Source organism: Erithacus rubecula (genome assembly GCF_903797595.1).
Source record: "Erithacus rubecula genome assembly, chromosome: 29".
Taxonomy (NCBI): domain Eukaryota; kingdom Metazoa; phylum Chordata; class Aves; order Passeriformes; family Muscicapidae; genus Erithacus; species Erithacus rubecula.
In genome coordinates this window covers 4,612,562-4,624,925 of record NC_136681.1, presented here as the reverse complement: position 1 = coordinate 4,624,925, position 12,364 = coordinate 4,612,562, and the positions used below count along the sequence as shown (strand labels likewise).

Here is a 12,364-nt window from a genome sequence, read left to right as displayed (position 1 = left end):
TTTTGCCATCCTAACATGTTCTATTGATCTACTTGTCCTACCTCTCAGCTCGTACAAACTTTTCTGGTGGTGGGCTGCACTGTTTTGTAAGAATTCCCTTGAGAGACCCAGATGGCAAAGCTGCAAATGTCACAAACTGGATTGATCTGTATACTGCCCAGGCCTCCCCAGGTGTGATTACCCCATGGCTGTGCATTCACTGGTTTGTGCCTGGCTGGAAGAACCTTGGCCTTCTTGACCCTGCAAGTGGCAAGAAGGGCCAGGTGAATGGGAGCTGGAATAGAAACCAAGCAGTGTGGCTGCCCTGCACGCCCCGAGTGCTTTGCCAGGCTCAGCATCTGGAGCCAGGAGGGGACAGGCAGAGCACAGTGAGAGGGATGACTCCTGCCAGGCAGGCAGGCTGGGCCCCCCCGGGGTCCCCCAGGCTGGAGCCAAGGACAGGGTGGGATGGGAGCGCTCTCCAGGGCTCTGTTCCTCTGGACAATCGGTGACTCCCTTGCGTGTCTTTCAGAGAGGGCATGCACCAACCACTGTGGACCCCTTGCCTTCTTGCTGCAAGCAAGGATCTCCTGAAGGGATGCTGGAGCAGGAGTCTGCTGTGCAGGTAGAGGGGGGAAGGGGCGCGTTCATCGTGTTATAGTGGGCTCTAGGCCCTGCAAAGAGCCCAGAGCTGCTGGCACTGGGCCCCATTTGCTACTCCAGCTCCATCTCGGTGTCCTCCATTTGGGACTTGCCCAGCCAAGCCTGTGAAAAACGCAAGGTCTTCTGCTCACTGCTCCAGCCCAGCCTGCTTTGTGTGGCAGACACTAAGAGACAGTGTGATTCTGGCCACAGAGCTGCTTCATTTTGCTTTATATTGCTGAAGTTTCATCTTCCCTTGTACTAACTGAAAAGGTCATGCACATGGGCTGCTCCCTGCTAACAGCTCACAGACATGTTTATGAAGTGTGGTTCAGGCATGACATTCACCAAACACTGTGCCCAGCCTGGCAGCTCTCCCCAGTTTCCTGACGTGGGACAACCCGTAATCTCCCGGCTCCAGACAGGAGATTCCTTGTTGTGCTGGCTTGCAGTCAGGTGTGCAGTGGTGATAGGGTGCAGTCCAGCTGCTGATAAACCCCCTCCAGCCTGCTCGTACTTGGTTTGACTGCAGCATTCAGCAAAAGTGGGTTGATCAGAGCTGCAGAGCCTGGCTGTGCAGGGAGAGCTGACCTCCTCCTGCAGTGATGACATGCATGCATTGCCTGAGGGTGAGTACTTGGGCATGGCCAGGGGGTTCTTGGGCAGCAAAAGAGGAGAGGAGTCAGGCCAGCTGGTTGCATGAGGGAGTTTAGGTATATTCTGGCTGGTAATATGAACTTCAGTCAAAGATAACGCCTCTTCTCCCCAAACAGCTGCTGCTAAACAGACCTCAGACTGGCAGGAAGGGTTTGCTGCCCTTCTTAGGTCATTGGTAACTTGTCTAAGGTCACCCTTGGAGCCAGTGACAGCCCTGCCATTGAAACCAGGTCCCTTGGTGCTGCATTTGCCTTGTCCTTCTCACCACTGCTTTACTGGGAGAAGGGAGGTGCCCCAGGTGTTGTTTTTTTGCAGTATTGTGATGGTGGATGTTGATTCCTGTGTTGTCACCTCTCTTGTTTTGCCCCTGTGGAGCCCAGGTGCCCAGGATGCTGTTTGTCCCTGAGCACAGTGCTGTGCTGGCTCTGTGTGAAGCAGGTGCCTGTGCTCTGCTCTGCTCCCATGTCCTCTCCAGGGATCTGCTGGCAGAGACACACTGCCAGGCCTGTGCTTCTGGTGCTTTTCTGTCAATGCTTCCTTCCCTGCATATCTTCCAGAGGCTCACCCCAAGCCTGGCTTAAGGCTCAAGACAGTAAATCTGTGGTAGCCACAGCACAAGGACTGTACTGTGATCCTTCCCAGCAGGCAGATGCCAGCAGAAAGCCCCTTCTAAGTGCTCTGTTCATGCAGGCAGGCAAAGCTGGTGTGGACTAGTCCTGCTGGAGGAGAGGTAGGGAATGAGTCAGAACAGACTGCAGAAATCAGGAGCAGTTCATGAGCATCGCTAGGAAAGTAAAGGAAGCTTCTCCACAGGGCACTGGGGGCAGACTCTGCTGGAATGATCTGGACCCCAGCACCTCTCCTGAGCATGAGGGTGCTGACAGGCCCAGGGCAGGCTGAGGCTGGTCCAGAAGCTGTGTCTTAGTGCCCAGCTGGCATCAGGCAGGCTCAGAGCATCTCTGACTCCCCCCTTGCACTGGCAGCAGGCTAGAGCCCCCTGTGCTCATTGCACAGACCTGCCTGAGCCGTGTCATGGTCCAAAAAAGGAATGCATCAGGAAAATAAGAGATAGAAAGCAGTGCTGTGCTGCTGCATCCCTCTCAGAAGCTGTAAATGTTATTATGTTATTAGAAGAGGTGTAGTGCCTGAGCTAAGAGCTCTCATGTATTGCATGTATTGTCTTCAGTCTATGGTTTTTTGGGTTTTTCTTTTATGAGGTAAAAATAGCTTTTCTTTTTCAGGATATGCAGAGAGCAGAGGCTCCAGCTAACATCAAAGGAGAGTGACAGCTTTCCCCTGGGTGTGCATGGCCTCAGCTGGCAGGAGCAGAAGCTCTGTTCATTCTTGCCTTGCCTTGGCTCTGAGTAAAATGAAAGATGTTCTGCTCTCCTTTTCCTGTTCAGGTCTCTGGACCAGCCCCTGCCTCATTCCCCACTGCTGCTGGACCCAGAACTGTACTTCAAAGGGAAAGTGATAGTTTGCAAATGACAGAACAAGATCTTGAACGTATTACTTAGAAAATCCATTAGGCAGCAGGCAGGCACTGCAGGCTTGCACAGAGATGGGGGCTGGAGCCCTCCAGAGGATCCTTATCACAAAAATCAGCCTGCTGGGTAGGGGCAGCTCCTTGCTGCCTTGCCCTGTGCAGAAAGCTGTTTGTGATTAGGCTGTTTGTGTTCTGAAGCTGCTCCAGCTGGAGCAGCCAGCAAAGGGGGCCCAGGAATGAGGCAGGAAGGAGCCAATTGCAGCAGGGACTCAGCTAACCTTGACCCTGACCTGTACCACCAGTGACAGTCCAGAACTACCTCTTCTGTTAAGGGTGCACAAAAATGGGCTTTCCAAAAGCTCATTACTCATGATTATGTAATGGTGGAGGATTGTGCATGGTGGAGAGGCCACTCTGATGCTGGCAGCAGAAAGCTTGCCCTCTCTTCCTTCAGTGCTGTAAAAATGCTAATTGACATTAGTAGAAAGTAGTAGGAAGGGTTGCTTCCCTTCCCACAAACCTGCCAGGGCCCTTCCTTCCCTCCTTCTTCTGCTTTGGGATTTCTCCTTTGCCAGTTATGCCGAGTTCTTCTCTAGCTCTATCCTTTGCACAGGAACATGAACAGATCTTTCACTTCCTGCATGCTCTGATTCACCTGCTGTGGGATGGTTGAGCTCTCCGTGCATCCTGCTTTGGGGGTCTCTGCTGGGTGTATCAGCCATCAGCCTCTGTGCTTTGGGGATGTTGTGAAATCTCCACTAAGCAGAAAGGAGCATGGACAAAGGGTTTCCTCAAGCTGGTGCACGAAATGAGAACAAACTCACTTGGCAGATGCTTTCCAGAGGTGACTTCTTGTGCCTTGACTCTCATCAGTCCTATTAAGATCTGCAGACCTGTGCTAAATCATGTAGGCAGAGGTGTGGAAGACAGGAGAATAGAACTTGGGCATATGGATTTATCTGTCTTGAATCATGTGGATAGGGGTAAGGATGATGAAATAATAGAATTTAAACATTTGGATTTACCCTTCCATCAGATGAATTTTCCCAATGCTTTTGCTTTTTTCTTTCTCCGGGGTTTGCATTGTCTGCCTGGTCTCTGTGTTCTGCTGGCTGACTGCCTGAGGCTTTGCTACTGTGGCCTCTCTGGAGATGCTGTATTCTGCTGAATGCTGCCTTCTACTCAGAAGGCAGAAACCTGCCAGTAGGTTTTGTTTCTGCGGCAGGGCCCACTGAGAGCATCCAGTTTCTCTTAATACATACAGGAGAGAAAGTTCCTGTAAGACAGACAGTATGGCTTCTGTTTCTGAGCATTTTGAATTTAATCTCCCAATCTTCCCTGATTATCCTATGGGGACCTTAGGTGTTATCCCTAACTGCTCTCAATCGTAGCAGCTCTTTTAATGTGTTTTGAGGACTGACAAACCCCTCTCACCTGATAAGGAAGGACTGAGGTTATCACCTGCAGAGCTGTGTACTTGATACCTGCAAGGCAGAGCAGTCCTAATGAGCATTGGCTCCAGGGACATTCCTAGATTGCACAATTACTTAGAAGTAAACCACTACACTGGTGTGAGGTTTTGGTGTTTCTGATGGAAATAATGCCTCAAAGGTGAGGATCATGCCCACTGCTGGACACAAGTCCACATGAGCAAGGAAATGTCCAAGCAAATGGCAAGGGCTGTTGCCCTTGGCAAGGGTTTCTCACGTGTCCTCAGCTGGCAGCGCTGACTTTAGGTTTCAAGGCACTGGCACTAGTGGCTGGAAGGAACTGGATGACCCCTGAGATGTGAGCTGGACCCTTCCACAGCATCTAGACAGGATGCCCACAGCAATACATGGCTTGGTGCCAGGATTTGGGGTTGCATGTCACTGCCAGTCCTGGGGTTCTTTGGCTGTTGGGGTGACTGTGTGCTGCCCACCGCTCGAGTGTTTCCCTGCTGTGCCTCCTGTCTGCTGATCCAGGAGTCTGTGTCAGCTTGGCTGAAGAGACAAGTGGGCAGACAAGGAAAAGAGGGCACTGCAGCAGGATGCATGTGTGCCAGGCTGGAATAGTGTGTGAGGTGCTTCTTGACTGTCTTTGTGTCCCAGAAAACACTGTGAGATCAGCACAAGTCCCTGAACTCGTTTGTACTTGGAAATCATCTCCTTACAGCATTTAGCAGCTCATACAGAGTGGGCTCCTGCCAGGTGTGGCCACCTTTAGCAGGAGCAGGCAATGCTGAGGCTCCCTTTGGTTATCAGCCATGAGCAGGAGCTGCTCCTCCCTGGGTGTGACCGAGAGCAGGCTCTGCCAAAAGAGATTAGAGCAAGAGCTAGCCCGAGGCACAGTGGGCTTACAGACCTCTGACTGCAGCCCTCGAAATCCAGCCTGAGCCTCTGGTTTTGCTTGGTCTTTGCTTATTGCCTTGGCCATGGCTACAATGCAGTGGGCTCGTGTGGTTCCAGGCTAGTGGCATTAATGCTTTGAGAGCAGGAGGACCCCTGAGAAAAGGAGCAGAAGAAGCCTCTCCTCAGGGCCAGGAGAGGGTGTCATGAGAAAAAATTTACTCTGAAACCAGGACAGAGGGAAAGGGAAAAATTTAGATTCTCAGCAGACAAGAGAAGATTTTTCCTGAAGGAAAAGAAAGGGAAGGAGAGTAGAAGCACAGTCTGATATGCTGTTCTAAGTTTTTGACTTTAGAAGGTCTTGGAGCACTTAACAAAGTCCAGATCTGAGGCTTCTCTCTTGCAGAATTGCTGGCAGCAGCCTCCTGACACTTCACAGCTTGATTGTCTGCAAGTCAGTAGAGCATGATTCCTGTATGTAGGATTTAGCTGCCACCTAAGAGTGCAAGAGGTACCCAACAGCAAATGAGGCAGCTTATTTTCTCCCCAGGGATATCTCCTTCCTGGAAAATTGCTAGGAAGGCAAAGAGGAATGGAAAGAAACTCTGCAAACTCCAAATAAAGGGAAATAATCCTCTGCGTCTGGAAGCAGTTGTGTGTTGGGGGGCACACAGCGAGTGCTGGGTGTGCACTGTGCTGGCTCCCTGCCTCTTGCTGGGTGGGGATCCCTGTGCAGGGTGTGTGTCTGCTCTGGGTGAGCTGGGACAGTGCTCACTGCGATCTCTGTGTATCTTCTCCATGTGCTTATCTATTTGTGTTCACCGGCTCTCTGCATTTCTTGCTGTCAGTGCTTCCTTTTGCTGGAATGTGGGAGATGGCAGTGACCAGCCTGACGCTTCCATGTGCTGGGGAGGGAATTGCCTTGAGCAATAGGCAGGCAGTCCCATCTTGCAGCCTGACATCAGAAGGACAGTATCACTGTGGATCTGCTTGTACCTTTTCAGCCGAGCTATTCCATCTTCTCTGGTGGAATGGTGCATGGATTGCTGGTTTCTGATGCCCTGCATCCCTCTGTGCACCTCTGCAAGGTGCATGCTGAGCACGGGGAGCAAAGGGCAGCACCTCTGACACACTCCAGCCTTGGTGTGTTTTCTGGGCCCCAGCATGCAGAGGGTCAGGAGGGAACCCCAACCCCTCTCCTCTGTGAGTTACCTGTGAGCTGCCAGGCTCCTGGGCGTATCTGTGGGGCTGCTTTTCCTCTGCTGCTCCCGAGGTGGTACCTGCAACTCTGACCTCCTCCCTGCACTTGGCAGCAGTCATTTGCTTTCCGGAGGTGGCTTGGTATTAAATATCCTGTCTGACACAATAATGGAGAGAAAATGAACAAATTCCATTAGCAGTTGGCGATCCCTGCAGGGTCTGCATTGGAGAGAGGACGGAGCCTGTATTTTTAGCTAGAATGCAATGTAACTTACTGGCTCTCTCAAAGCTGGAGCTGGGTAGATAACCAAGGAGGGAGAGAGGGGACACCAGGCTCAGGTTTCAGCCGAAGTGCCGGACTATGGCAGCACGAAAGGGCAGGTCCGGTCCAGACGTGGCTGTGAGTATTCCACACACTTCTCCTTCATGCCCACAGAGACCTCTGCTTTGTTTTTCTGCTTGCTTTCTGCTTGTAGTCTCTGCTGCTGAGTGTGCTGGGGCTTTAGGAGCCCCTTTGCTGCAGGACCATGTAGAGTTTTACCATTTAATCTTCTGAGCTCCATGTGTGTCCCATGGATGACAGAGCCTGACTGAGCTGTGCTTTGATTTTCCAAGGGTTTGCTGCCTTATCATTGATCCTGACCTGAGAAGCAGAGGCTTCTGGCAGTGTCTGGAGTTAGAAAAAGCTCTTTGTATTCAGCCTGTTGCTTGAAGCTGTCAGCGTTTCCTCACTGGACCCCAGACAGCACGCAGAGCTCAGAGCGTGAATGTGCACTCCTAAGCACAGCGCTGCTGCCTTCTGCCTCCTGCAGCTGATCCTTCTGTGTCAGCAGGCACTGAGCTGCTATGCCTGCCCTGTGTTCACAGCCTTCCACAGCCATGGCCCTGCTGTGGATCTGGGGGCTCTTCCCTGCTTGCTGGGGCTCTTCTCTGGGCTGGAGCAGGCAGAGTCAGCTGGCACAGCAGGTTGTGCCAGCAGCACACGGAGCCTGCGCACGCGGTGGGCACGGGGCTGTGCCCTCCACCACCTTCCTCCAGAGCCCAGGCTGCCCACAGGGCCATGGCCCCTGACCACTGTGCTGCTGGCCTGGCCTAAGCTCTGTGCCCGGCCCAGCAGGGCCAGTTCACCCTGTCTGTGGGCTCTACAGCAGGGAGCAGGGCATGGCTGCCTTTCTCTGGCAGGAGTGTCAGGCAGGAAGGATGTGCTGGGGGAGGCAGATGGAGGAGACCAGAAGGCATCTGAGTTGTGCTGCTCCAAAGTCCCAATTCAAATGTCTGGGACTGCAAAGAGAAGGGAAGAGAGGAGCCCTGAACTTGTGTGATGCATCATCCTCCCTAATATGTCTCCAGTGCTTTTGTCTCTAGCTGTGTTGCTTCCAGCTCTGTCCAGGAGCTTCCTAATCCTGGGTGCTCCTCTGCAACCAGGCTGTGGGTAATACAGGAGCACTTGGGGTGGCAGAACAGAACCTCTCCTAGCACAGGAGATCCCTTGGTCAGTCCTGATGTGAGTGGTACAAGAGGGGCTCTGTTTTTCTCTTGGAGCTGAAGGCAGAGGATTGTGTCCTGCACCCGTGTCATGGATGTCTTGTGGCTGCAGAGCCCTTTGGGCTGGCCCAAGCAGGCACATACCAGCTCCAGTTCCCAGACTCACAGACCCATAGCACTGCATTTCCACCCTGTTCTCCAGCTTCTAGTGAGCCATGCCATTGTCTCCATTTGCTGCCTCACACTGCTAGGTAGTGTTGCTGAAAGTATTGCTGTGCCTTGCCTGGGCTGGCTGTGGTGTAGCAGGGAGGCACTGCCAAAAGAGAGAGTTGTGACTTTTCCAGCAGTAGGTCGTGGTCATGGTCCCTGCTGCCATACCCGAGCTGCTGCTACCCAGTGGCTTCTGGAGGAGGGTAGGGGTGGCTCATGTAGCTCCATCCCTGCAGCTCTTCAGCCTAGGCACGGAGGGGTTTCCTGGGCCAAGGGAGGCTGTCATGGTGCCAGGAGCTCCCTCCCTACTGTCCCCGTAGTGTGATGGGATGAGCTGCAGAACTTCTGCCCCATTGTCTGGATGCTCTTCACTCTAAGTCCAGGTCCAGCCCTTCTTCTTCCTGTCTGATTTGGGGCACCTCATTCTGTCCCAGCAGTTCCCACTGTGACTTGCCTGGCCTCTGCCTTTTCTGCCTGCTCTGTGTAGTTACATTCTCTGCAGCTGAGCAAAGAGTTGACCTGATGCTGATGGTGGGGGAGAGCAAGGGGGCTCTGAGTTTCATGTTTTTTCTTTCTGTCCCCAAGGCCGATGCTGCAACCAGTTTCTTGAGAGCTGCAAGATCTGGGAATCTGGACAAAGCCTTGGATCACCTCAGGAATGGGGTAGATATTAACACCTGTAACCAGGTAGGTGAAACACACAGGGCTTCTGGTACTATCTGTAGTCCATGTGAAAATGTGGCAGACCAGAGGGCAGACCTGGAGCAGTTGTCTTTGGGGCCAGGAGGGCTGCAATACCTATAAAGGTCTGGGGAGCCTGGATGTACTGGCTGGAGCATAGCAAAGAACATTAACAGGCAAGCAGAGAAGGCTCCTTTAGTGTGACGAGCAGATGGGACAATTTTAAAGAGCACAGCTGCTTCTCAGAGGGCAGAAGAGATGGCTGCAAAGAGTAGCACAGTGGCTGGAACATCACAGGAATGGCTCTTGGGGGTTATTGCCCTCACCTGCAGTGCTGCAATGCTGAGGCTTTTGGATTCCTAAAGCTGCAGTTTATCACAAGCAGTGAATGTTTGCAAAATGCCAGTTGTGGTGGTTTGGGAGGTGTTGGGCAGCAGGACCCCCCGCTCATTCTGCACAGAAACACGTTTGTACAGGAGCAGAGAGCTGCAGGCACTGAGGAATTGTCTGCACATCATCATCAGAACATTTTGTATCTGTGTAGCTGCCAAATGCAAGTGGCTGAGCCTGAATTGGGGCAGATGCTGTAGGGACAGATTCAGGGGCTCAGGCTGAGCAGGGGGAGCAGACAGACTGTGCTGTCCCTGCTTTCTGGAGCAGGGGTGATGCTGGGGAGGCTGACTCAGCAGGTAGCACCAAAGCACACTCATCTGTTTCAGCATCAAGTCCCCAGAGTGAAGTTCAGCCCTGCTGCTCCGTGCACTGCAGAGCCAGGGCAGGCACTGGGGACAGGTCCCACAGGGCAGAGCACTCCTTGGACATTCACTCATTTCCAATAGCAAACCTAAAAGTAGGGTGAGGTTTTCTATGTCCACTGGTCCTGTAATGCTCTGGCTCAGAGGGCTATGGGGTTCTGGAGAGGGATGTGTAAACAATTACAACAGGGTGACTTGTCAGGGTGACAAGCTAAAGATGAACTTTGAACTTCTTTCTCACCAAAAGAGATGGTCTGTCATCAGCTATCTCCCCTGACTGGCTTCAAGTCCTGTTTCCAGCCACATTTCTGGTGCTGGTGAGGGCATTTAACACTTTGATGGAAAGACAATGGCCACAGCAATATGAGGCTCTTCTCTCAGTGATATCTTTGCACCAGTTCCTGCCTGAGGTTAGATGGCACTTTGGGGTTTCCTTCTGAGGAATATCAGACCTGTGGGAAAGGTCCAACCTCACATGTCCTGTATTGAATAAAGAGGGATATATGTGGTCAGACCTATCCCACAGGCCCTGTATTCTTACTCAAGTTCAGAGACCTTGACATGCCATCTGATCTTCATCCCGCCGATGTCACCTCCTTCATTGCTGCATCAGTGTCTTCATCACCCACCTCTCGTGTCTCAAATTCCGGCATGCTCCCATCTCATCCAAGAGGAGCTGGAGGACTGAGGATGAGTCAGAGATGTTCTGAGATGTCACTTTAGCTCTTTGGGAGCTTCCTGGAACTGGTAGAGTCTAAGAGGGACACAGCCAACACCTCCTCTACACTCTTTACTGCAGCTGAACTCTGGGGAACAAAGCCCACCATGGGCTGCAGGGTACTGGTGGGCAGTCTGAAAGCCAGGGAGAAGCCAGCTTCTGGCCTGGAAGCTCACAAACTACTGTGAATTAATTTGGCTGCTGCTTGATAAAATCATTGTCCCAAGCAGTGCCTCTCACTGTCTTTGGAAATGCTAAAGTTTAAGGTTTGTGTGTAGACTTACACAGCAGTTGTGGTGCATCCTTGCTCCGGGCTGTGCACAAAGCTCAGCTCTGTGCTTTAGGTGTGAAAAACCTGACTATGAGAGGGGCACCCATGGGAAGTCACTTGAGCAAAGGCAGGAGTTGACAAGAGGGATGTGCCATGAGCAGGGAGGACTGAAGCAGTTCCTGTGCCTCCAGCTCATGAACTGAGCTGTGGTACCACCCATCCATAGGAAATTGCCTACAAGGGCTGCATGTTTTGCTTGTGGAGAAACCTCCAGCATTAGTCAGCAACCCATCATTCAGCTGTGTGAAGTTTTGCTGGCAGCATGGAGCTGTTTGTGGCACCGTGGCTGGTGCTGGATGTCAGTGCAGAGCTCAAGGACAGGGCAGTCGCTCCTGCCCCCAGCAGCCTGGGCTTTCTCCAGGCACGGGCCAAGTGCCTGCAGTGGTGTCTGCACAGGAGCTCAGAGGAGGGTGCTCCCCAGGGAGCTCCATCTTCAGATGATGCTAACTCCCCTGTCCCACCTCTGCTTCCTCCAGAACGGGCTGAACGCCTTGCACCTGGCCTCCAAGGAGGGCCACGTGAAAATGGTGGTGGAGCTGCTGCACAAGGAGATCGTTCTGGAGACAACGACCAAGGTAAGGACAAGGAATTCTGGCCACGCTGGTGTCAGCTCTGCTCCCTGCCACTGCTGCCACACACAGCAGCAGCTGAGCAGCATCATGCTGTTTGCTGCCAGCCCCCAGAGAGGCTGTGCCAGGGCAGCGCTGCTGGGCTCAGCCCCAGCGCTAGGCTCTGGTTTAAGCACAGGCTTGGCTTCTCCAGGTGGGTGGGAGCTGCTCTCCCCTGTGGGGTCATTGTGGACTTCAAAGGGGAGTAACATAAACCACAACATGTCCTAGTACTGCCTTATTAACATCTCCTCCCGGCACGGGCTGCTGCCCCAGGGCAGCCCCTGCACAGTCCAGTCCATTGGCATGAGCCTGGAGAGCTCTGGTGCTCCGTAAATAACATCTTGTTCTCCCGTGCATCACCACAGCAGGTGTGGCCTTCACTTGATGACAAGCAAGACAACAGCACAAGCAAGCAGGGCTGACAAGTGATCAGCCTGCATAAGCAGCTGAAGGGCTGTGAGAACAGGAGGCCTCGTTGCCACCTCCCTGGTGCTCTCACAGGGCTCTGGACACTGAGCACACTCTGGCATTCTGCCACACCACCCAAAGGCACAAGTCAGAAGAGCCTGTGCGTGCATTTTCCAGCCTGCTCGTCGTCCCCTCAATGTGCTGGGATGCCTTGGCTCCCAGGCTGCAGGTGCACGTTGCAGTTTTGCCTGAAGGCTCAGCTCGGCTCAGCTCCCCCATCTCTGTGCTGAAGATGCACAGCGCCTGATGGTGCATACAGCTTCTGCTGCCAGTAACTTCACAGGAGGGATGAAATCACTCTCCTGCCTGGCCAGCAAATGGGAAGGGTGGCTAGTTGGTCTGTAGCAGGGATGGAACATGGAGTGAGAGCTGCATGGCCTTCTAAAGGTCTTCCCAGCCAGCTCAGCTTGCATTCCTGTCAGCACATCAGCCCCATCTTTCCCTGGCATCCTGGGCTGCTCCAGCCCCTGAGCACTGTCCTGTGGTGTCTTTCAGAAGGGAAACACAGCCCTGCACATTGCTGCCTTGGCTGGACAGCAGGACGTGGTCCGGGAGCTGGTGAACTATGGGGCCAACGTCAACGCACAGTCCCAGGTAGGGTGACCTGGTGTGGACAGGAGGGCACCCAGCATTTGTGGTGGTGCTGTTCTCCTGGTGGGAGCTGGGCTCAGCACAGGTATTGCAGCAGCCCTTTGCAGTTTCCCTCTAGTCTTGCTCAGGAGCTGGGAGTGCTCTGCCAGACTCCTGAGAAGAGACAAGAGTGCAAATGGTGTGGAGGGAGTTTGGAGGCACACGGGGACACCAGTGTGGTCTC

The 12,364-nt window shown here is 53.1% G+C and overlaps 1 protein-coding gene across 11 annotated transcripts in view; it reads left to right on the top strand.

Moving 5' to 3' along the window:
* The window catches only part of ANK1 (ankyrin 1), a gene marked incomplete at its 5' end in the record, with an annotated part of 55,080 nt that overhangs the window by 17,135 nt on the left and 25,581 nt on the right, over positions 1 to 12,364 (top strand). For 8 of the 11 annotated variants that reach the window (XM_079328799.1, XM_079328795.1, XM_079328801.1 and 5 more), the window contains 4 exons: positions 512 to 604; positions 8,572 to 8,673; positions 10,948 to 11,046; positions 12,046 to 12,144. In XM_079328799.1, coding sequence (XP_079184925.1) covers positions 512 to 604; positions 8,572 to 8,673; positions 10,948 to 11,046; positions 12,046 to 12,144 — 393 coding nt within the window. Of the gene's footprint in view, positions 1 to 511; positions 605 to 1,090; positions 1,251 to 6,637; positions 6,692 to 8,571; positions 8,674 to 10,947; positions 11,047 to 12,045; positions 12,145 to 12,364 lie in introns of those variants that run through there. The other 3 variants (XM_079328803.1, XM_079328798.1, XM_079328804.1) reach the window with 2 other exon arrangements.